General features: G+C 38.8%; 1 protein-coding gene across 6 annotated transcripts; it reads right to left on the bottom strand.

The window, feature by feature from the left end:
• Positions 1-1884: 1884 nt before the first annotated feature.
• On the bottom strand, positions 1885-24473 carry mpp7a (MAGUK p55 scaffold protein 7a). Of its 6 annotated transcripts, none has more exons than XM_086021307.1 (20): positions 24183-24473; positions 12018-12179; positions 11785-11903; positions 11202-11279; positions 10909-10989; positions 10612-10743; positions 10449-10530; positions 10076-10161; positions 9717-9791; positions 9068-9264; positions 8744-8808; positions 8069-8089; positions 7940-7954; positions 7204-7236; positions 5240-5410; positions 5087-5167; positions 4669-4762; positions 4330-4438; positions 4057-4200; positions 1885-3657 (listed from the first exon to the last, which is right to left on the bottom strand). In XM_086021307.1, exons 2-20 carry the CDS (start codon positions 12052-12054, stop codon positions 3478-3480), a joined length of 1800 nt encoding a protein of 599 aa, XP_085877433.1. In that variant the 5' UTR covers positions 12055-12179; positions 24183-24473; the 3' UTR covers positions 1885-3477. The 6 variants fall into 6 exon arrangements, with proteins under 6 accessions (XP_085877433.1, XP_085877434.1, XP_085877435.1 ...); XM_086021308.1 differs by lacking the exon at positions 24183-24473 and adding an exon at positions 14280-14339; XM_086021309.1 differs by lacking the exon at positions 7940-7954.
• Between the last annotated feature and the right edge of the window lie 149 nt (positions 24474-24622).

The raw sequence follows: 24622 nt of genomic DNA, 5'->3' as shown, positions 1-24622 counted from the left end.
GATTCTGACAAGTCACTTCCAAGTCACTGTAATGCCGTGGAAAATGTCAGTGGAGTGTGAGCATCGTGAGTTTCTCTGCACGTGTGTGTCAATCAAACACAGCACCTGTACATTTCATCCTGTCTGTTTACCTAAAGTATTTATCTATATACTATATTATAACTGTTGTCGTATATTTATGGTCTAAAAGTGTTTTTCATGCACATATTTACAATATTTATATGACCTTAGTGTCGGAATGGAACTTGTGGTATACTGAAGACCCCTGAAGGGGGAAAAAATGTACGATAAATGTATATCACATGGGCATAATATGAGTTGGATTAGATTTGTAGACATATCAATTTAACTCCAAATGTTGCACAATGAAGGCTTTTTGTCATGTTATTAGATAAATAATGTGAACTGCTCCAGATGATTTTATGTGGAACAGTTGCATGCTGTTATGCTGCGTTTTTGTATTGATGATTAACAGAGTATTGATTGTTTCTATAATTGTACTGCCATGTGCTGGTATCAAGAGGTAGCTGAAGTTGGGTGAAAGCCCAGGTCGCAATTCAAGCACGACACTTTATTGTTACAATGCTTTGTGAAAGCTACGCATAAATCTGCTGTTCAGTAATTCGAGCTATTTCCACCTTTTGTTGCATCCAAAAATGAATAGCTATGTAATGCCCAGAGTGATAAATGGTATTTTTCCACTCTGGAAGCTTCCCAATGTCCAGTTATGAATACCTGGAATGTTTTACAAGGGCGATAGCGATTATAAGGGACAAACTTCAAGAAACATCCGGTTGTGTAAAATGCTAAGGCCATGTCAAATTCAGATTACACAATATAGTCATGGGTCAGTAGGGACACTTTGTCAGGTGGCAACAATACAGTTGCCTGGTGCAAAATGGAACGTTTAAAAAGGCTGTAATACCATCTAGTGGCTATATTTATTAAGGCAGGGAGCCTGAATAAGAAACACATGTAAACAAACAAACTGTGCAAAAAATATCCACAGACAGATGACACTATTGGAATTCCATTCTTCATAAGGTAAAAGTCAAGCAAGCTTCTGCTATTGGCTAAGTGTAAGGAGGGAAGTTTACGCTTCAACTCACCTGTGAGCCTGAAAAGTACAATCAGTCGAAAATTGATGTAATATTGTGAAAGAAATGTTGAAGACTCTCAGAGATAAAATTTTTATACTTTTATAAATTTTTATACTTTTATAACTGTACCAAAATGTGAATATTTAAAAGAAAAACATCTGTATAAAATCTTTGTATCATCGGGCATTAAATCGCAAAATGAATGCGCTCCATCATACAAAAAGACACAGTTACAATTACAGCCAAATGCACACAAGAATAAGAATATAATTGCAGTGTATTAAAATGTGGTAAAGGGGAATATTAATTTGCACATAAGCAAACAGTAGAACTCCATTTCTGCGGTTTGCCGAGGCCACTGTTCATTGACATGACATTTCTGAAATGGAAATACAAGCTTCAAGGGGAAAAGCAAATGAAATATGCCCCCCAATGCTGGCCTATTTGGGGGGGGGGGGTTCTCCTTTGGAAAAACACATTGTTGAATAATGTCTTCCTCCTGCCTCAACACGGCACTGCCAAAAATGTCACCATGTCCATTCCTCTTAAATGGAAGGCTGCGGGGACAGGGTTGTGTTTTCAGGCGCGTGCCATGCTGCTTCTCACTAACAGATGTCTGATGATTTACGAGGGATTGGGCTACTGACGAGGCTGATGACGAGGAGTAAGAGGGTCAAAGCTAGAATTTGTTGAAGTGGCAAAAACAGTTAAGGTGATATGTTGTGGACAACACCAGCAACGCCTGATATGTCGTTCTCTGGCACACAAAGTCAAGACAAGAAGCTTTGAATGGTTGGATTTTCTTTTAATATAAAATGTAGAATGAGCAATATATCCATGGCAAGAAATGTTTTGAATGTAGATGTACGGATATGAAGAAGTGACCCAGGTCCAACACGGAAATGTAATTACCGGTACATGTTTCTTTAGTTTTTAATTGTTTGATTATTAGGCCTACTGAACAACAGAAAGAAAATAATAAATAAGTACAAAAAAGTCCCTTATACACCCTTGTTGGGGTCGTATGTATGTCATCTTCCAGCTGAGGCTGTTATAAACCTCTGATAATGTGCAGTTAATTCTAAGCTATGATCAAAAGCTAGCTATCTTAGCACAAAGGCTAATAATGCAACCAAAGTTTAGTTGAACGTTTTAAATTCAGTAAAAACATGATCTGGCACATAAAATGCATTACTTTTTTGCAATTAAATAAATAAGTGAATATAAAACCCGGTGATTTTTTAGCTTTGGAGCCATGAGATTTGCAACAACTATCCATTTTCCACACCTCTTTCATCATTAAGGTCACGGGTGAGCTGGGCCTATCCCAGCTGATTTTGAGCAAGAGGTGGGTATACCCTGGACTGGTCGCTAGTCGATTGCAGGGCACATCTTGACAAACAGCTATCGGCATTTATTAGTCTTCAATTAACGAACATGCATATTTGGAGATTTTGAGGGGAAGCCCATATAAGTACGGCCTCTGCTTAGAAAATTAGCTGATGACTTTAACCAGGCACAAAAGTAGTACGACAACATTCACTTTAGCCTGTAAGAATTGTGTCGATTTCTCTATCAACCTCATGCGTGGAAGGGAAATCTGCAAGTCCTTGATGCTGCTCTAGTTGTATAAGGTAATATATGTACGACATTTTTGAAAAAAGGGGGTAATTGAGGCTATGGAAAGAAGGAAAATTAACAGGACACTAAATGCAGTCAGGAGTGGCTAGAATCCCTGAAAAATGGCTTGTGTGAGGACAACAATGCAAAGATAATCTACCATAATAGTTACTGAATAATTGAGATCATGTTGCGCTAAACATTTTTGATATGCATATAAAATGTTAAAAAAAAAAAAAACTAAAAAGTATGAGAAAATATATTACTTTTTTCTGTAAAAATTCAACATGTACTGCCCTTTATGAGAATGTACCAATTATAATGTTTTGAAGTGGAAATAATTTCAGAAGCATAAAAATATAGTAAGACAGCTCCCCCCTCCCATTTCCCTCCCATTTGCATACATTTACAGACATGTACATGTAAGTTGTCAAACCAAGAAGAAATGGGACAGTTCCTTTGGTTTCTAAGTCTCATCTTTTAAACATACTGAAGAAAGGCTTCTGCTTGGCAGTGCTGCTGATGTGCTGGCAAGGTTGCTGGTACCGTGACAGTCCAAGCTCATTCAGCTCTGAATCGAGACCTTACTGGAGGTTGAAATTGCAGATTCCACAAATTGCATTAAACTGCATTTATAGCAAAGCAGCCTGTTGTCTTCTTATCTTCCCACACATCCCACCAAAAAATATCTGCTCGGGCAGACAAACTGCCAAAGCCTTCATGTTTCTTGTTCTCGTTGTACAGTCTGTGTAGATCCTCAGGAATGAGTCCAACTAACAGGAACCCACTGTGTGTCCATCTCCACTTTCTTTAGTGCCACACGCAGCTCGCCAAAGGCTTCCGAAAGGTTATCGTTTACTATGACCTTCTCAAATAGATGTCCATACTGATTCTCCATTGTGTGGGCCGCTGCCACCATTTCCTGAAAGTCCTCCTCCTGGGGCAGGTGTGAAAACAAAGGAAGATACATTCTATTAGATACTATTACTATTACTGGAAATAAACTTACCGGTAATCAAACACTCATTTTTAATATTCAACGATAGATGCCTTTTTTAAAAAAAAACACACATCACTATTTGGTTTGTTTGAAACAATTCCACATAAAATTCTGCTTCCCCTTTGGCTTCCCTTTAATTCCTATAGAAGCTCATGTAGGCAACACATTCATTCCATGTTTTCAAGAGAAAACTAACGTACTAGCTTGTTAATGCAAAGAAAAGCATGGTCATATTTCACAGGATTGACAAACAATCAATAAATGATTTTCAATTGTTTTTTTGAAAAAAATGAAATGAAATCATTCCTCCATTCTGTCCATGTATTCAGCACTCACCGTAAAAGACTTAGCGGATCCCTTATCATCCTTGCCTGAAATGACTTTTGCGTTAATTCTCGTCTCCCTCAGTCTCTCAATCGTAGGAGGCTTCACGAAAACGACAAACGGTTTAAACTCTGCTGTCCGTAGGTGCTTTAATGTCTGGAGGACAAAGAAAATCTACTTTAAGTGCAAGGCCACAGAAATGATGCAAACATGTGTTTCGTGTGGCGAAAAAGAAGATGAGCGGAACATAAGAGAAAATAGAGAGGAATTCTTTGGGCCACTCACATGAGGTTGGACGTCCAATAGGCACACTTTGTTCTTGGAAAGGACCGACCGTATTGAGTCTAAACTTGTCCCATAGTAATTCCCTTTGTACTCACCAAACTCGATGAACCTGAAAGGTGAGACGGAAAGGAGGAAGATAAGAATATTGCCGGGAACATCTCAGTAATAACAAACAGACGGTCTTTGCTATATAACGTAATTCTACGTAAAAGGTAGTAAAAGCAATTTAGCATAAAACGCTATTGACTCCACCTTTTTCATGCTTCTTTGTTTACAAATCCATTTGTTTTTGTATATGTTTTTTTATTTGTTGGGGAGGTCAGCTACAAGTTGGCTTACTTATTGTTGTGAATATCCGTCTCAAAAAGATGTTTTGAGATGAAATGGTATTCCACACCATCATTCTCCAGGTTCTTCTTGGGTCGACTTGTGTCTGAGAGAGACAGAGAGAGCCAAGAGTGAGCGAGAGAGTTGATGACCTCAATTTCAGACCCTGACTCACTGTTGGGCAGGAAAACCATGCGAAGTAAGTCACTATTAGCATTTCTAAAAGTATTAAGGCTTCAGTATGGTTGGCCCGGTAACTCGCTGTACGTCCAAGTATTGCGTAATAGCAGCGTAAATAGACTTAGACGTTCATTTTCTCTCTACAGGTAATTTGGTTGCAAGATACATCAAATATTGAGGCGGGGGTGTGCGCTTCATTTGAAAAATGAACATTGTCTATAAAATAAAAAACTGAATGAATTCAACTCACGTGGGATGGTCACACTGAAGTGCTGTGGATCCGAAATCAAAAGTTTCCTCTTCAGCTCATTCAAGCCAACTCCAGTCGGTCCTGCAGAAAGGCAAACACGCAGTTGACCACCTTCCCAATTTAAACATTTCTGTCTACCAGCACACTACTTACCAACTAGGACCACCAGCCGGTGTTTAGCTCTACTCTGCCTCTGGTATTTAGTGACCTCTTCATAAGTGGGAACATCAGCGGTATCGTAAATTTCACTCTTCTTACACTCGTACATGGACTTGTTGGTCTTCTTGTCTTTCCTGCTGAGACGGAAGCTTCTTCTGAACCCAACTATCATCGTCAAAAAAAAAAAGAAAAGGGGAAGGAGAATTTGAATAAATGTGAACTATAAATCCTGGATGAACTAAGTACTTATCTGTAAGGTACAGAGAACACACTTAAATGTCTCTATGCCTGTTAGGGGGCCAAAAAATACAACCAGACATAAGCCTGGAGCTAAGTGGTTTCAATATTCTGGCCAATGCATCCATGGTTGAATGTCCAATACCACAAATTGTAATATAAAGCTCAGCTGGGAATTGTTATCTTTGGCTTCGTCATGTGTGACCAATACCGTCCAAAAGTGGATAAAAGCATGAACAGTGCTTTATAAAATATTAAATACAAACACCTTGGGTTGATAGAAAAAGCAAATAGTTTGATTGGTCATAAAAATAGATGAATATGTAGGAAATAGAAATTAGTTGAGGTTCAAAGTAAAAAGAAAAGAAAGCAGCTAGGAGAGGAATTTGCTGATGACAAGAAAGATGGTTACGAGGTAAGTGAACAGTTTCAAGACAATTAGGACATAAATGCTTTGAATGTCATTTATCGATTTTCTGGAATCTGGGGTTGCAAACACACTGGGTGTCATTCAATCACAGGGCACATAGAGACAAACGACACGTGTGATGACTGTACAACTTTAAAACACTAACTGTATCTGTCACTGGTCAACACAGTTGGGTTGATGATTATACATTTTATGATGAACGTGCAAACTGTGTTCAATGTTCGCGATTCCACTGTCTGTGTACATTATGGGTTAGTTGTACTGTATACACACACACACACACACACACACACATGCCTTTGAAGTCATTCATGGAAGCTTCCTTTCAAAATGCCAAAAGGAACCACTCAAAGCTAAATAGTACCGTATTTTTCAGACTATTAGGCGCACTTAAAATCCTTTACTTTTCTCAAAAGTCTACAGTGTGCGTTATAATCAGGCACGTCTTATGTATGGATGTCGAATTGAAGTTGAATGAAATTTGAATCGTTTGCTGTACTGATTTGTTTCCCTTAATGCGCAGTAATGCCCCTTATAAGCAGGTGTACCTTATAACCCAGTGCACCCGATATATGGAAAATTCCCAATATAGACCCGTTCGTGGAAAGTGCGCCTTATAATCCGGTGCAACTTATAGTCGGAAAAAACACGGTAGTTATTAAAATTGGCTTGGTGAAAAATTGGAATCTTATGGTGACAAACAAGGTGAAAGTTAACTCAACCAATGCACCTAGCTCTAACGATACACAATTCATTATCCATTATCTGTACCGCTTCTCCTCACAAGGGTCGCGGGGCGTGCTGGAGCCTATCCCAGCTGTCTTTGGGCAGTAGGCGGGGGACACCCTGAACTGGTTGCCAGCCAATCGCAGGGCACACAGAGACAAACAATCGCACTCACAATCAAACCTAGGGGCAATTTAGAGTATCCAATCAACTTACCATGCATGTTTTTGGAATGTGGGAGGAAACCGGAGTGCCCGGAGAAAACCCACGCAGGCACGGGGAGAACATGCAAACTCCACACAGGGAGGCCGGAGCCGGGATCGAACCCACGACCTCTGAACTGATACACAATTCAAAATTTTGCAATTCGTAAAGAGATGATTTCCACGATGAGGTTAAAACTAAGGTCTACTTCAATATCTTCCAGAGTCATATAACTAAAACATTTCAAATAGGCAAATTAAGACAAAAGCTAACATGGAATCGTTTTTTATTTTCACAGTTAGAGGGACAAATAGAAAAAGGAGTATGGGAAAAGAACAAGAGAAACGAATAAATCTCTCACCTTGACGGGATCCGCTAATAAAGTCAGCATCCTCTGGTGATAAGAAAAGGAAGAAAGGGCCCAGAAGAGAGGCGTATTATCGTATTGGAAGAGAAGAATCAGAAGGGAAAGGAAATAGGGGCCCAGCCCTCCAACTGACCACTGGGTTGTTGAAAGAAAAGTGTAACAGTTTTACCTTTTTTTGAAGGAATGCAACAAATACCAGGCTTATTGTTGAGATTACTGCTCAAAGTCTATCAAGCATCTCATTAAAAAAGCAACGATTAAATCTATCGTTTCGTTCCAAGGTCTCAGACTACATTACCATCAGAGGTTCTGATCGAACAAGGCATCAGAATTACCAAGAACTATGACAACTCAAAACATAGAAAATGTCAAAAACTTCATTTCAAGAACTAAAAAGTGATACTCGTTGATCTGATTAGTTGATAATGTGATATGTCTTACTAAAATGATCAAACAATGCATTTAGCATGTGAATGAAATCACAAGACGACTGCATGTAAAAATGCCACGTGATCAAAGTGGACCAGAGAGATTCTATAATGTCCAGTAAAAATTCTTCATGAAATATGAAGGTTTGCGCAATACAAGGGGCAACATTATTATCCAAACTAAAATTGGGTATTTCTCTGTTAATAGTAATTTTCATCTGTTATGTTTTTCCTATTGCATGACCACCATAAATGATCATAATTCAAACTGCATTCAATGAGAGGTGTTAGTTGAGTTATACCTTCAATTTCCTCAACTGCGAGAAACAGCAAATGAAGCAAGAAATGAAAATTTTGTATGTTAGTGAAAAAGTTGGATTACAAATTTAACATATAAGATTTAAGAGAAAAAGAAAGAGGAAAACACCTACCACAATCTACAGCCACATCATCTTGAAAAAGCAAAACATACTATTAATTTCCTATATAAAGAGTCATTTTACTAACCCCAAAAAAAGATCATACACCTAATCCCAAAATAATTGTTTCTACAAATGTTGCACACAAGAGAACAGACAAAGACTCACAGTCCAACATTGGTAGCAAGAAAGCTGAGATGGGCAAACTTAACGATTAATAAATTATTTAAAATATGGTCGGTTATGTGAATTTATATATATATACATATATATATTTTTTTTTTTGAGCCAAACCAAGTGCACTACATTTCTACAACCAGCAACTACATTCACACAGACCTCAGCTATTCTAACTCTTCCATGCATTTTTATTCTACTCAACACAAATATTGAAAGAGCAGTTCAGAACATTCAAAGCGCATGAATAATTATGTTTGGGGCGGAGTTGCCGAGTCTTTTTTTAAACAAACAGTTGGTTTGTTCCATTGATATCTGAATGGCAGGTCTCGGCCAATGTTCGTCTAAAGAACCAAAAGTTATGTGGAACCTCTGTGTAGATAAAAATCATTGTCAACAAAGCTGACGTTTTGTGTTTCATGTAATCATGAGAAACGTTATAGAAAAGGTCATTGGGCAATTGAAAGCTTTAAGTCACCCATTTTTTGACCATATGCCATAAAAACTTACGGGATCGTCGAATTGAAGACCTCTGGATTGGAAGAATTGCAGCAGGACTTCGCAAAGCAAGTCGCCTGTAGAATAGACAATTTCATGGTCGGAGAGGGCGAATAAACATTGCTAGCCACAAAAGGGAGAGAGTGTTGGGAGTAGCGATTAAAAAAAAAAAAAAAAAGGATATAGATGTGATGGGATGTGGAAGTGAAACAAAAGCACAACATGCAGTTCTACTTTGAATTTTTAATATTACGTGCGGCCACCTGAGGACAATTTTCCATAGACTCAAAAAATAGGTTATTGTTAGGGCAGAGGTGTGGAGAGCGGAATTCTTACCTCTCTTGAAACTGTTTGGACGGGATTAAGCCAGCACGGGGGTTGGCATCCCCTTCATGTTTGGCTTGCCACCAGGTTGCATCATCTTGGCTCATGATGTGAAGAATGGAGCCCTTTTTAAAGGCCAGTCCGGCCTCTTTACATGGGATGGTCTTGTCGTCTTTGGGGTCATAGTCAAAGAGTGCCTTCACAACCATCTGAAGATAGAGGTGAGAAGAGAAGAGGAAAAGGACAGAAAAACATGCCTTGTTACTTTCCACAAAGCCGAAAAAGTATTCGAGAAAGGTCATTCCAGTCCGTAACCAATAATTCAATATAATGAGATGGAACTCCATCTAGCTGAAACAAAACTGGGAAGATACCATCCTCGTTTAGCAGGGATGGAAAAATCTCTTCTTGCAAAATATTAAGATGCCTATCAACAATGACATTTCTATCAGCGTCCTCATTATGATTTCAGTTTGTTGCTCTGTATTCAAATGCATTTTTAGTACATCTGAAATCAAATTTTAAAAAAAATCATAAAACCCATCCATCCATACGGAAACTAATCAAACACAAACACAGTTATGAAATGACAGGACCTAATGTGCAAGCAACGATTCAAATGATCATTTAAATGTCAGTCAATGTATCAGTCATGGCCCACCTTTGGCTCTTTGATCAATACATCCTCCTTGACCCCAGGAACAACTTTAAAGGTGATGGCCCCTTGTGACTGAGCCTGAATAGTAGGAGAGAAGAAATAAATACAGTGGGTTATGTGACTAATACAAAACTAATTTGAGGACTGGACAACTGGAAAATCCAAAAGGACATGGTGTCACTTATGTAAATCCAAGCAAGTGTTCAAAGCGCCAAGAAAAATAACTGAGAGGGAGGCAAGTGAACAGATATGGAAGTCACAGATTCCTGGATGAGTGGAAGGAAGTATTTGCCTCACAAATGAGAAGACCTATTTTGACAAAGGAAAAGGAGAAGTAAAAAAAAAAAAAAAAAAAGTCATACCAGAATACGAATAATTTCCTCTGGTTTCTTGTCATCCACAGGGATTCCATTAACCTCCTTCAGCTCATCTCCAACATGAATAAGGCCTGTTACACAAAATAACACACTGAAATTTGAGTACCTTATTTACTGTAATTTTTGAATAAACAAAATTGACCATTTTGTCTTGTTAGCCATAAAAAAGAGAAAATGTCAGACAACCGTTTTAGGTTACCTACACCTGACACGGTGCAATTATAGAATACACCAAGTGCATATTTGTTTCCACAATATGCATGAGTAAAAAAAAAAAGCTGTAAGTGCTACTGACAATGCCGTATCACAATCCATCAAATTTTGAGAAGTACAGGAAAATATAAGCGTTGAAACCAACCACTTCTGTCTGCTGCGCCTCCTTTCATGATTCGGGCCACAAGGATGGCTCCCGTGAGATCATCTTGCTTTATCGTCGCTCCCTATGAAAATCTCATTAATATGTGAAATAAAATGAAAAAATAAATAATGCAATGTTTAATTTGACATAAAGAGTAAATTACAAGGGGCTCCTTGTTTTTCACTAGTCTTATGATCTTCACAGAGTCCTCATCATCGTTGAGGTTGTCGGGCATTGGAGGTAGTTCAGGGTCGTAGCTTTTCTGTGCAACTATATCATGAACTGACAGAAGGCTCTAGAAGGGGTACATAAATAGCACAGGAACATAGCGTGATGAATAATACATTTTTTAGCAATGACAATAATAGTGTTTGACGTGGTGCTAGCAATGATTTGTACACATTTCTTTTCAGTGAGAGTTGGAGCAACAATGGGAAGGGAAAAGTGTCCCAATCCTCACCTTCAAATGGGGCTTGGCCAATAGCTTGAGAAGCTCATCTATTTCTCTTGAAGCAGATTTCCCTTGAAGCTCCTCGGACAACTGAAAAGAAAGCGTTTCTTCATTTATAGCCTTTTGAAAACATACATTCAATTTGAGTACTTTATATTCGTTTTACATATCGATTTAGCTACTCAACAAATGAGTCTGTGTTTTTTGTGCGAGATGTCTGGACTAACATTTTAAAGGCATGCACTTGTGTATTGTGCTAAAATAACACTTGCATCCACTTATCTTGATGTTCAACCACTTACTTGACTGCACAGACTTGCGGCATCGTTCAAGACAGGAGCGGGTTTGCTCTCGTCGTAATGTTGCAGTCGTTCATGAATCTGAAAGGACAGATTGTGTTTATTAGTTGTATATCTAACACGAAAACAAGCATATTACTTCAAGAAGAAGTCTACCCAAACATATTTTTTTCAAGAATATGTTCCCAGCAGGCCCACTAGTTGAAACACTGCATTCTGATTAATTTTGCGTTTGTGGAATATAAGTTAAGCAGCAAAATGCACTCGTTTTAGGCCATCTCCAGGGGCGGCCATTTTGTCGTCAGTTGACTGCAAATGACACCACAACTGCTCGCAACGACCAATCACGGCTGACCTGTTATCTGAATCTGATCCGTGATTGGTCATTCTGAACAGTTGTGATGTCATTTTCAGTCGACAGAAGACAAAATGGCCGCCCCCAGAGATGGCTAAAAACGAGTGGATAAACACATATTCCACAAATGCAATATTTATCAGAATGCCCTGTTTCAACTAATGGGCTTGCATAGAACAGAGTCTTGAAAAAAAATGTTTGCATTGACTTCCCTTTAATGACTTATTTTACCATGAACAGTGAATGGAGGCTTTTCTCCCCAAACATGCCCTGGAGGAAGTTGCTCTCCTCTGGGCGGCTGGCATGGGGCTTCAATTTTGAAGGTAACGCTGCTAACAACTCATACAGCCCTGGAAGTAAGAGAAGCAGAGGTGATTTTTTTTTTTTTTTTAACTCAAGAGGAACCACAGAGCCAGAAAATATTTGAGAATCTTTGAGATTTTTCTGTATCGGAGGGTTGATACCTGGCTCGTGGCCCAATCCGGTGGTCAGGGCAGGCATGGCTCCTGCCAATTACCTCCCCTCAGGCTGTGGAAAATGACAGTGAGGCGACAGGGATGTGAGCTCCTCAGCAGCTCTTCCCAAAGACCAACTGCATTTACGGACAGGTTTTATGCCATGGAAACCTGCAACAGAAGATTTTCGAGCATAATCACAGGGCGCAATAGCCGCTAACATGTTTTAAATACCGATAGCGTATCGTTTGCGTGTTTGGTCAGAGTTATTGGATCTTATAACTATGTGCCTCACTGGTATTGGTATCATTGGTATTTCTATCAATGGTCGGGTAATGTGTGTACAAACATACTGTACTCAACTTGATTGAAGCATGTTGCATGTCTGGTTTATTGCAGTACTGTAAATTCCAGTCAATGCCTGAGGTAAATGAAATATTTTTCTAAAAATAGGATTTGAGGCGTAAACCAGAAACCCATTTGTGTTTCAGATAGAAGGCAATGGGTAAGGTATTATACAAACTTTGCAAATTCAATAACAGGCAATAGAAGGGGTTGAAATGAAGGCATGCTCTGTCTAGTCTAAAAGGTACACCGCAAGGTAACATGAGCAGTGTGCCTTTTGTTGCATGGAAGGAGGAATGACTATATTGTCTAATATTATAAATGGTCTTTTTCCATTGAGGAAGCTTTCAAGCCAGCGATGGTACAGCACAAAAACAACTGGGAAATTTAAAAAGGCCACGAAGAATAATTTAATACAGACATAAAGATGCATGACTCCGTAAAAAAAAGAAATTCAGTTCAGATTGTACATTTTTATGGATGTTCCATGTGACTCACTAGTCTGACATGCTCTTCTCGGTCTTAAAAGGGCTCTAGCGCCATCTAGTGGATTTATAACAACAAGGCGACTGCTAGGACAACTTGGACAAAGGCCCAATATTTCCAACATTTACATTTTCGCACCCCTTGAAACACCAGCAGTACCAGTTGCCTTTTTTTAACATCTCACTGTTACCAGTGGACTATGTATGTTCATCCAGCCCACAAGATAATATCAATAATATCAAACTAAGTGAATAAAAATACAATTAAAAATCAACACCGAAACCTCAAAACTGTGATTTATTGGACTGCTCAGGTTCATTTAAAAAAAAAAAAAAAAAAAAAAAAAAACTGAGAGCAACAAAACCATAACAGACAGGTAGCTCTACTTCTGACATCTAGGCGTTGGGTTTTCTGTCCTAAATTGCCTTGTATTCTGAGAGGGAGACCATGGATGAAAGTGATATCCTTATCACATGACAGAGGCCTGTTAAAGGGCACCACTATCTCACTCGTAACATCTCAAAGGAGTAGTTGGCTTTAAGTAATCCATCATCTTCAGGATCTGCAGATTCACCAAACTCTAATTGGTTTATCTCCACTAATCCCAACTGAGATGATAACCTACATCATGGAATACAGTTGCTCAGTCACAATTATGAAACCTTATGTGCGACGTTTATCATGAGGTTTACACATGGAACCAAGGTGCACCTTATCAATTACAGTAGTAAAGTATTCTCACGTGCGACTAATCCTTCCACTTATCCAGTCAATAAGCACATGTAGTCAGATGCGGGTCACTAAGAATATCTCAAGTCATTCGATTTGGAACTTTTTTTTTTTTTTTTTTTTTTTAAAGTTCCTCGGAGAAGTAAGCATCAACGGTTAATTGCATGTGTTTTGCTTTACCTTCAAATTGTCTCTCCGACAAAAGACGATTCGATACGTACCTTGATAAATGGGGTGCGATACGATTCAAGGGCGGTTTGATTTTAGAGTGTAACGATTCGATACGGTTAGATTGAGTGATGATTTTGGCCTGCCTGCTCAACAGAAATTAAGCTACAGAAATTCCCTTCTTTTCACACTTTACAAGCAAGCATGTTAAAAAAAAGTAAGATGTATTAAACTATGTTTTCAGAAGTATGATTTTCCTGTTAGCTGGACACATATAATGAACTAATCTGTTACAAAGTCTGACAACACACAGTAATAAATAATGTATCAATGATACACTGGTGGAACAAGATTCTGTAGTCACAGAAAGAGGTGTGTTACAATAATCTAACGCAAGATCAATCAGGTCAATTGTGAGAACACAAAACAAGTGAGGCTTCAGTCACAAAAAGATCATCTCAGATATTAGATTGGGGAAATGTGCAAATACAAACATGATAACAATCAGGAAAACAACATTGGGAGGCACAAAAGAACACCTACCCGATCATGTTCTTCCTGCAACTGAAATACAGCTCGAGTCGACACGCATGTGCGGGCACTCCCACTCAACTTACAGTGCATGAAAACAAAATCCTCCCATACAGGAAGTGGTCTGCCCACCAGGTATACTGTAACTACTTACCTGATCAAACCTGAAAGGCAAGTTACTCTCACAAAAGGCCAGCAGATCTCCACCTTCTCTTTACTTTTATCAAAATTTCAACTATTATCACAAATATAGAATTAACTACTTGGAAATTGACACCAAATGTTAGATTCTGTAGTTAACAAACCCCGTATTGGGGAGGGTAGAGTCATGAATCTTTTCACATGTGTTCCTTAAAGGAAAATTCTGAGCTAACAGAGTTAAAATCCAAACAAGAGTAACTATGACACTGTGTGCACAGTAACTAGAGTTACTGTGTAAACTGTGTTTAGTATGTAAAATGACCACAAGATGGCGGTGTCACAACAGGAAGAGCTATCGAAGCGCTATAAAGAATGAGTGTGCTCTGAGCTGCCATGAGGGGGTACTAGTAGTAGTAGTAGTGCCGGGTACCTGCTTTTGTAAACATGTTTTGAATAACGTTAATTAAAAAAAATGCATATAGAATGTAAAGTATATCAAATCTGATATGAAATGGTAAATAGGAAAATAGTTTGTGTCCAATGTCACATTGACATTCATTACAGAGTCGATGGGAGTCATTTGTGGCCTTTTGAACCCGCAGGGAGGAAATGCAAACAGTAGAGCAAGCAACAAATGTGCCGTTCAAAAAGAAATGCGTTTATGACTCGCAGCATCCTTGTTTTACACCTACTCCCCTGGCCCATGTCCCTCTTCTGCTTTTCACAGGACAACAGCAGCTCTTTGTCTCTCACTAACACGGAGAGGAGGCCACAGTCAGTGTCAGTCACCACTCACACATTCCTCTCTCACACGCATTCGTAGCATGCCGGCTTGCGGGAGAATTCATGGGCAATTTCATTCATCCCAGAAATAAAATGAGGGTGACTCGTTATCATAAAGGCAAACAAGCATGGATGGTGATGCAGTGAATGAAACAATATTTTGATGATGGTGCTGTGCTTTGCTCTTTTATTTAGAGAGATAAGCACACCCAGACACTTGTCTGTCTACTGTACGCATCGTGACATTAATCAGAGGATAGTGGATTTCTGCAGCATTGCGGGACACGGAGCGAGCAGCAGGTAGTCATAAGCCTCACTAATCTGCTGGTCTATAAAATGTCAGTGTTGCTTGGTAACCTTCATGCTGTCAACCTATTAATAGAGTGAATTATACTACCTGTGGAATGTACAGGTTGGGATGGGATGCAAGATATGTATTTAACTACTGTACATATCGTTTAGTCTAAAATGGGTTCATGAAAGGTATTTATTTGTTTCGATTTATTTTGTATTCTTTTCTCTCATGAAATAACTGGATGATTTGTTTAATGTAAATAAAAGTGGGTGGATCAAATAGCAGTGCAACCAATCACGTCTCAGCTTCAGAAAACGGGTCAGCCATGATTGGTCGTTACCTGAGCCCTGAGCAGTTGTGATGTCATGTTCGGTCGACAGAAGTGACAAAATGGCCGCCACCTGAGATGGCTAAAAGCGGGTGCATTTTGCGACTTAACTCTTATTCTACGAACGCAATATATATCAGAATGCCTTGTTTCAACTAGTGGGCTTGCATAGAACATATTCTTGAAAAAAATATGTTTGGGTTGACTTCCCCTTTAAGATGCTTAAGACAAACAATAGTAATAGATAATAATCCACCAATCTTGTGTTGTGGCATTATCCAATGATGCCATCTTCATTCCAGTACTTCAAACATTAGAATTGTCTTCATCTATTTAAAGGTTCTCATAAATCCACACACAAGCACAGTCCTGCCTCCTATCACACCCATCTTTACTGGGGAGAAAGCCAGATGTAAATCAGTGACAGCTCTACCATTCGCCGTTACCAAAAGCATTCCAAACTGCTGATGATCCTCAATGCAACTTTGTTCTCATTCAAACTCCTTTGCACAACCGAAAGCCAAAGGAGGCCTCTTGAGAATCACAAGTGAAAGCGGTGGGTATAACTGATGTGCTTGAGTTAGGTTAAGGGCTTAGCAGTCACAGTCACATAATAAACCTCTGACATAATACAATAGAAAAAGCAAGAAACAGATATATTTTGCTTCAGTGTAGAAGTTTGGTTAAAAAAGTAGAAAGTAGATGAGCAATGCACAATTTTAGGGAATTTTCCTCACACTTGCTTCTTTGTTCCACTAAAATGGGTATTTCAACTGGATTGATAAAACTGCAGTACAGTGTTTATAAACGAAGCGAGATAAGCTTGCAGAAAACAAATACAAACCAGCAGTTGGCCCATTCCAGAATCATGCCTCCTGACCTATAAACAAAAACCAAAAGTGCTGCTTTGTTTCACCCCATGCCTTCTGCATTCTTAACCCACCACTGCCTTTGGACATCTGATCCTCAAGGGAATTATGACGAAAGCAAGTCATAATGACCCAGACGTGACCCTTTCAAGACACCCTGACACAGATTGGCTGCAACAGAGGGCAGCTGCGGCACTCTTACACGCAGCATATAGGAAGCTAATATATGACCATAACAACCCACTCCATACTATCCATCCATAATCTGAACCGCTTACCCTTGCGAGGCCGTTTCAGTAAATACACAAGATACTCTGCTATAACTGATAGTGCAGGACCAAAATATTAACTGCATTTATTAGTTTGCCAGCTCTTGTATATACTAACTAGACCAATGGTTCACCAGCTGAGGTCCTTGAAGTCCCAATTTGCAATATATTATCTTGTATCAGTTAAAAAAATTGACAATATAAAGTACTGAATGGGTCAGACGTACCTAATGACACAAACAATAAACCAATTACTTACATTAATTTTGGGCCAATTAAAAGCAAAGATGATTGGGAATTATCACATACATGTGTTAATTGCTGTTAGGATTATTAGGGGGTCCTTGGGAAAAGAAAAATGGATATAAAAGGTTCGACAACCCCCGTGTTAAATAACCTGCTTGGTGTAAACGTGGAAATGGATGTGACAAAATCCAGTAATTTGCTAAAAAGTGTGGAAAGGTTGCCAAATTGTTTTTTTCCAACTGCGACTGGCATGCATATTACACCAATTCGGGGTCATTTTTACAAGTCTGTGTCAACAACAATTGTTTGAAGTTGAACAATGCGGTCGTTGTGGTGAATCGTTTTGGAAAAGCAAAGAGAAAAAAAAAAAATCTGTTTTCACTAGGTCATTGTGTCACTTCTCACCCTTATGGAGACCTTCACAACACTGGCATTCAACTCTCAAGATTTGTGACGCAATAGACAAGCATATTCTTTTATGGTCCTTCAAGTCCACGATAGTTGAACTTCAACCTGATGATAACCTGTTTGGAACAGGTCAAAACATGATAAGAGTATTAGCAAAGACACAGCAGGAACAAGGGTAGTTAAAAAAAAAAAAAGAAACAGGATGAAGCACTGGCATAAAAGGCAGGAAAGGGAACGTTTATCTGCTCAATGTCTGAAACAGAAGGCCTCTGTCTGTTAGCGCACCAATTAACACATTCCACCACCTTTCCATGAAGTGGACATGATAAACTGAAAGCAAGGTTGTGTGTGCGTGTGTGTGTGTGTAACCCCATTTCCTGGTATCCCTAATTATTTGCATGGGCTTTGCATGGGTTGCTAGGAAATTGAGAATTGGCACGAAGAGGGGGCGGAAAAGAACAATGCGACAATTGTGCATCCCTGAATTATGCCCCAAAATCGAAATGACTAACATTAGTTGAATGCCATAGGTCTTCGGTTGACGAAGGTCTAACAATGAGCTGGAAAGGGCCATCAGGGGGCGGAGCTGAACCACAAGCAGTTTGAATGACACAGTCAGTCACCCAAATTCATCCGATCTTAGTGGAAGGCTATTTGGGACTATTGTGTCGAATTATGAGTCAGCAGCTAAATACATGTTAAGGGGGACTCACAAGACACAACAATACACCCAGACACTTTAGGCAACCAATTGCAAGTCTATGTTGAGACATAATGAAGAAATACTTTTAACAGTCTTTGAATCAAAATATACTTTCAATTTTTTTCCATATTAATTCTAAGATTTTACTGAATTAAATATCGGTTCCAAGCTTTGTAAAAAAAAAATTGTAGTGGAAAAATACGATTAATCGCGATTAATTATGGAAAATTGTGCGATTAATTCATTCTAAAAAATGTAATCGTTTGACAGCACTAATTATGAGAGAAAATGTCTTTTTAGTAGTCACCTAACTGTCAGGAGTGCTTAATGTGCAATAAGGCAGCGAAAGTTTTCCCATCTTCAGTTACAATTATATTAACTATAGATGCCGCTTCCCTTAATATATTATCACATTATCGTGCTATCATCATTATTGTTGAACAGCGCTGTGATTTCTGTCCCCTTCATTCCGGTATATAGCCTCTGTTGTTTGGAAAATATTCTATGGTGCAAATAAGTGATGGTCAAAGCAATTTCAACTTTGGAATTCTAATGCAGCATAGAGTACAGAACATTTGCTCAGACTTTACTGTGACCTTATGTGAGCGAAACACTCCGTGACATGGAAGCAACTGAGGGTAACGCAGCTCTACCAGCGATACTTGTTTATTTCTGTGAACGGTAACTGACGACTAGCACTAAGCCACTGAATACTTCATTACACAACCGCTCATTCACTGGTGAAGTTTATGGCTGCAGCTGGCTACATCACTCTGAACTACTGATACATTTTCCACACTCTATTAATTTGACCTAGACGCAACCTTTGGTGCTGACAGAAAGATTTCAAATGCTCGGTGATTGACACACACACTGTGCTGATGCCTGAAGGTGCGCACAGAGATAGAACATAGATACTCAGTATTGAGGTATCATCTTTTATATAACATTATATTTGTGCACTGTAAGAAAACAGTATGTGATGATGTACGTATTTAAATAAATACTGGTTTCAGTTATACGCGATTCAAAAGCTGCCAGATAGGGCTTGATAGAGATTAGTCCAAAAAAGACTAGACATCAACTTGTCAAAATAGCATGTAAAAAAAAACAAAAAAAAAAACATTGCGCATATGAAGGCAGAATTTTGGAACACTTGCATTCCTGTGGTGGGAAACTGCCTTAAGGTTTTACAAGGCAGTGACATTCCAAGTCAGAGATTTTAATTCCAAACCAATTGTTTAGTCTCTGAATCTCTGGATCTTTTTTCTTTTTTTTTCTCATTCTGAACAAAAACTGTGCGAGCCTTAAATGTATTGTTGGTGATGCATGATGGTGTCAAGGAACCTGTGTAAACATTTTCACAAAAAGGAGATACACCATAGCAGACTGCAAAGACAGTTGCAAGAAAAAGTATTGGGAAACCCGGTTTTGTAAAGAGGACTCATCCAAAATTCCTACTGACTAATGTACAGGTCTGATTTGCAGCTACGGGAAACGTGTGGTTGAAGTTGCTGCTGCCATAGGAGACTCGACCAGTTATTAAATCCAAAGGTTTGCAACTTTGCATACCTTTTCTGTATTTTCTACACTCCTGTTCACTGTCTCAGTCAGCATCACCATCACCTAAATTCTCAAGATTCTTTGCTGTCTCAATGAAATCCTCCCTGACTATAAAATCCTGCTGATGGTCACAACTGAAAATAGTGGTGAGTTGCTGAAGACAGGCCTTAAAATGGACCCAAAATACGTATGTCAAGAGTCACCCAAGTGTAAAATGGGAATTACGACACTTTGTCATTTGTGTCTTTGAACACGCGATGTACCATAAATGAACTCCTTTCCACCCTGCTGATTATATCCAAACCTTTAACATTTCATGACATGATCAAACATTGTATTATTACAGACAACCCAAATTTATCTGACTAACTTAAAAATATCACACTTTAATTTTATCGCAGCCAGAAAAACTCAACTTGAAGGTACTGTACATCCATAGGGCAAACTCATAATTAGTGGTGAGGTAAAGACAATTTAAAAGAGGAGCCAGCTGTTTTATAAATATAGGCACTGCATAACGGGTAACAGAGAATGAATCCTAGTCATTATATGTTGGGAGGTCGTATTGAGGCTTCTGCTCAACAATTGTGCATCAATCGAAAAAAACTGTTCTGAGAACAATGGATTAATATTGTTAGCATTGCATTTTTTTTTTCAACTTTGCTAGCTTGCATTCAATGGGAAGCGAAGGACTAGACAACAGGGGAGGCTTGAGGTAAATGAAGGCCTGTCCGTGCAAACACACACATTCTCAGTACACACATACTTGCAATTTCAAATGCTTCCAGTCACACCCAAAAAAATACGATGCTTGCAGTAAAAAAAAAAAAAAAAGTACTTGTACTCACGACTGTGTGACGCATGTTCGATGCATCTTAATGACAGAGCGTCAACAGACAGCGCCGAAGGTATAGACAGACATTACCAGGTCTTCCGAGATTATTGGACGGAGGAACATTATCGTACGGTCTTCATTCATTAAAGGTCAAAGAGCATCAAAGGTCTACGGACAGTATCATATGATCGACAGGCACACAGATCAGAGGTTATCCAAGACAGTACCAGAGGCAGATTCGCAAGCGGGGGGGGGGGTCTACTCACAGTATCAGATCTGCAGAATGCCTGAAACAGTACTAGAGGACGCAATCAGATGTCTTTTATCAGCATTTTCTTTTTTTAACCAAATCAAACAAGGAGCAAATGACAAGAGGAATAACACTGTTTAACTCTGAGATTAATGACAGCCTTTTCTAGGATGGACATACTGTCAATGAAATTGATTTAAAAAGTCAGCAAAAGAACATTAGTCGGAAGTACGGGTTTTCGTGACCAAACTTCTTTATTACTGCAGGTGCACCATCAACAAACTATCAAAGTAAGTCCATTACTTGCAGGATTGGATCATTTATTTTGGATTGTTTATTTTCATTGTAAAAGTTGTATTTATTAATTTTTTTTCATTTTATCATTTTGTAAAAGCTTCCAAAAACAAATCAGTCACAGACATAACAAAGTGGCATAGTTCACAATCAGATACTGCAGCTATTTGTTATTAGCCAAATGGTTAACATTTAAAGCCGGATTAGAGTTGTTCCAAACATTTAAACATTTAAAAAAAAAAAAATAAATAAATAAATAAGTCAATTCTACTGATCTGCCTCGGGATACTATAACCAATTTCCCAACCCAGACCTTATACTTAACAGAAAATGATACCACAGCTTTTTATCCATACACTGACTGTCTCAGGAACAATGTATTTGTGAGCATAAAACAAAAATAATGTTGTCTGTGAGCTCATTCTAAACAAAGTGGAGGCATAGTGTGTGCTGACAGAAAGCTTCCACCTCTTTGGGGCTGGCAAGGGCATCACTACCAGTGTTGTTCATTCACTGTGACCGCGCCAAGAACATTACCATGTATTAATCTCTCTGTCCCTCAGTGGGAGTAGGCTCACAATGTCATTGTGGACTCGCACCAGGGATTAGTGATACCACGGAGTAATAAGTGATTAAGCAGGATGGGTAACAGAATGGTCATGAAACACGCTTAACACAGGAAACTAGTGAATGAAGGAATGAATTCATGAAATGTTCTATGAATGGGAGAGTGTGAGGATAGAACATCATTCTACTGTCCATATCCCTCTTGTGTATGCTGCTCTAGTCATTTAATCATAATATACAATCATAATGATAATGATAATCCGTTTTGCTTTGCTTTTGGTTTGTGCTTCCACTACAATGTATGTAAGCCCGATCATTATATCTGCATCAGTTCTTCATTATAACTAGGGGTGTAACAAAAAAACTAACATTTGAATCGGAAAATCGGTTTGATTTGAATTGAGTTGAACCGAATCGTTGCACTTCAACATATGTCAACATACGTATTTGATTCGTCTTTTATTGGAGGTATATAGTTTTGAACGAAATGCCACATTTACAGGGTACTGAAAAAGTTCATTCATAAAATGGCAACAAGAAACTCGCAGCATCACGCCCTCTCGAACTGAGCTGTACCATATTGAATCGAATCGATACTGATTCGAATCGTTCCACTTTAAAGTGAATCATATTGCGCCCCATTTATCAATATATGTTTCAAATCATTTTTTATTGGAGAGGTGGACACAACCTAATTATGACTTGAACAAAGGCGTCCCAAATTTAGCTCATCAAGCGTATAACTCCAACCAGGAAAAAACACAGACGGGGTACTGATAAGTGCGGCAGTTCAGGCAGCCTATTTTAGGACTGTTTACGATGGAAATGAAATAAAATACTTACTGTACAGTACGGTGCAAATAAGGCTTGGAGAGAGACCAAAGCCGCCATCTAACAAACCCACTTCACCGTATTCTAGTCTTTTTCCTCACTTGTGTACCTGAACGACCGCATTCCAGCAGAAGCTAAAATCTCATAGAATTCTGCATTCCCACACATCACTCGGCCAAGTAAGTGACCCTCCAACCCGGGAATAAAATCTCTGGAATGTGAGCAATGTCGGGATCTTAGGAGACACCTGTAGAGACAACCAAAACATTAGGCAAAACTTAGGCATCGTCTGAGCCACTATATGACCTCCTTCCTAAACTTGACAGCCCCTGCTTCTGTCTGGTTCCCATCATTAACGCTAATGAGACAATATCACTCCTGTCAGGTATTCAAAACAACAAGCATGGAGAAAATAATTGCGGGGGCTGGCTTGGCTTGTACCAGAGAATGTTAATTCAAGCCCAAGGACCAAATTATGGAAATTGGTCCTCCTTGCATAAACAGAGATAGCGTTTTAAATTATTTTTAAATGGTCTGAGCCAATTGCTTGCCATAATAGTTTCCCGTTTCTGAAGAGAATGCAAACTATAGTCCAGTTATTTATTTTTTTAATCCATGTCTTCATACACCAGTTCTGAAAATCCCAGTCAGAGTTGGCCAACACTACAAACAAACCATCCACAAGATATGACAGAAGAATGTCAGCTGGATATCGTTTTCTTTATCTCACAACCACAAACCTCTTCATGTCATTTAATCGCATAATTTTACTTGTTAATAAGATAATTTGATTCACCCTCTAAAAATTATAATAATAAATAATAGCCACGTGTGCATTCTAACTAAATACTCAAAACAGCGTGTAACAAACGGGGAAAAAACATCTAAGGAAAATAGCGTATAGGGTGACAGATTAAAGGGAGGATTCCATTTTGCACTATCAGACAAAATTGTAAAAATGGTGTAAGACAAACCCACATGTATTCTGTTTAATTATTACATACGAACTCAAAGTATGTAAATGACTGAGTTGGGATGTGGGGGAGGCTGACCAAGTGCTGCGTTTTCAGCACTTGTGGTTTGGCGTGTCACTCCAGTCACTACGACTTTACTGGGCACAGTAACTTTGTGAAAGTACCTTTTCCTTCTACATTGTTACAGTTTGTTGTATATGCATGTGAGTTAAGGGGTGTGTTACAATGTAATGTCATGTGTTTGTATTTTAGGGCCGACAGCATATGGTCACCTGACTTTATAGGTCAATTCGCATTAAAAGTTTATATAAATAAAGGCACGAATGCTTGTGAGTGGAAGTTCGTCTTGTGATCTTACTAATGTTTTTCCATTTTAAAAGAATGGCAAAAAATTGTAAACATGAACAGCTATTTCCTTTAAAGCAATTAAATCCGTATCAAATGATTGCACTTGAAAAACAAAACCAACGACAACGTTATTCTCTCCCGGACTTTGGCTATTAGGGAGATATTGGGAGTGGGAAGATCATAGTGCAATGCACAATGCTGTTATACTTACTTTGCATTTGAGATCTGAGTCGAATGGGTTCTCGCTAGCCTCGGTAGAGTCCAACCATTCCTTTGATATAAAATCCAAAAGTTTTTAGTTTTCACTTTTTTAAAAATTGCTTTGGTCCTTCATAATTCCTTTTCCCGCAACAGTGCGACGCGAGTAGCTACTACAATTATCTTCCAAATCGTTCGGTCTTGGCTGTGGCACTCCAAGAATACAATTGTTTCGGTTGCTGATTTCGAAGCAGTTTGTTGGTTTAGATACTATGGTGTGCATTGAACACGGAGAAATATACGCTGATCTGCAGTCTGTTTGTACAGAGCACTGACAATAGGGACCGCCCCCATCCGTTCGTTCATTGGCATGTGCCTTTAAAAGGCGGACTGTTTACTGAAATGCTTTGTTTTCATTGGTGTGTGGTATGGCCAATCACAGGCAAGCATTTT

This window comes from Filicampus tigris, chromosome 21 (genome assembly GCF_054856515.1).
Source record: "Filicampus tigris isolate MCC_2025a chromosome 21, RoL_Ftig_1.0, whole genome shotgun sequence".
NCBI classification, from domain to species: Eukaryota; Metazoa; Chordata; class Actinopteri; order Syngnathiformes; family Syngnathidae; genus Filicampus; species Filicampus tigris.
Note: the sequence above shows the minus strand (reverse complement) of the source record. Positions and strands in the feature narration are given on the sequence as shown.

Bases quoted from the DNA above. Each gene is read 5' to 3' on its own strand.
- mpp7a (XM_086021307.1), bottom strand. From the start codon at position 12,054: ATGCCTGCCCTGACCACCGGATTGGGCCACGAGCCAG. The intron at 11,280-11,784 runs GTAAAATAAGTC...CTGTCCTTTCAG, and splicing joins GCCTCCATTCACTGTTCATG to ATTCATGAACGACTGCAACA. The intron at 8,809-9,067 runs GTAAGAATTCCG...TCTATTCTACAG, and splicing joins TCCAAACAGTTTCAAGAGAG to GCGACTTGCTTTGCGAAGTC.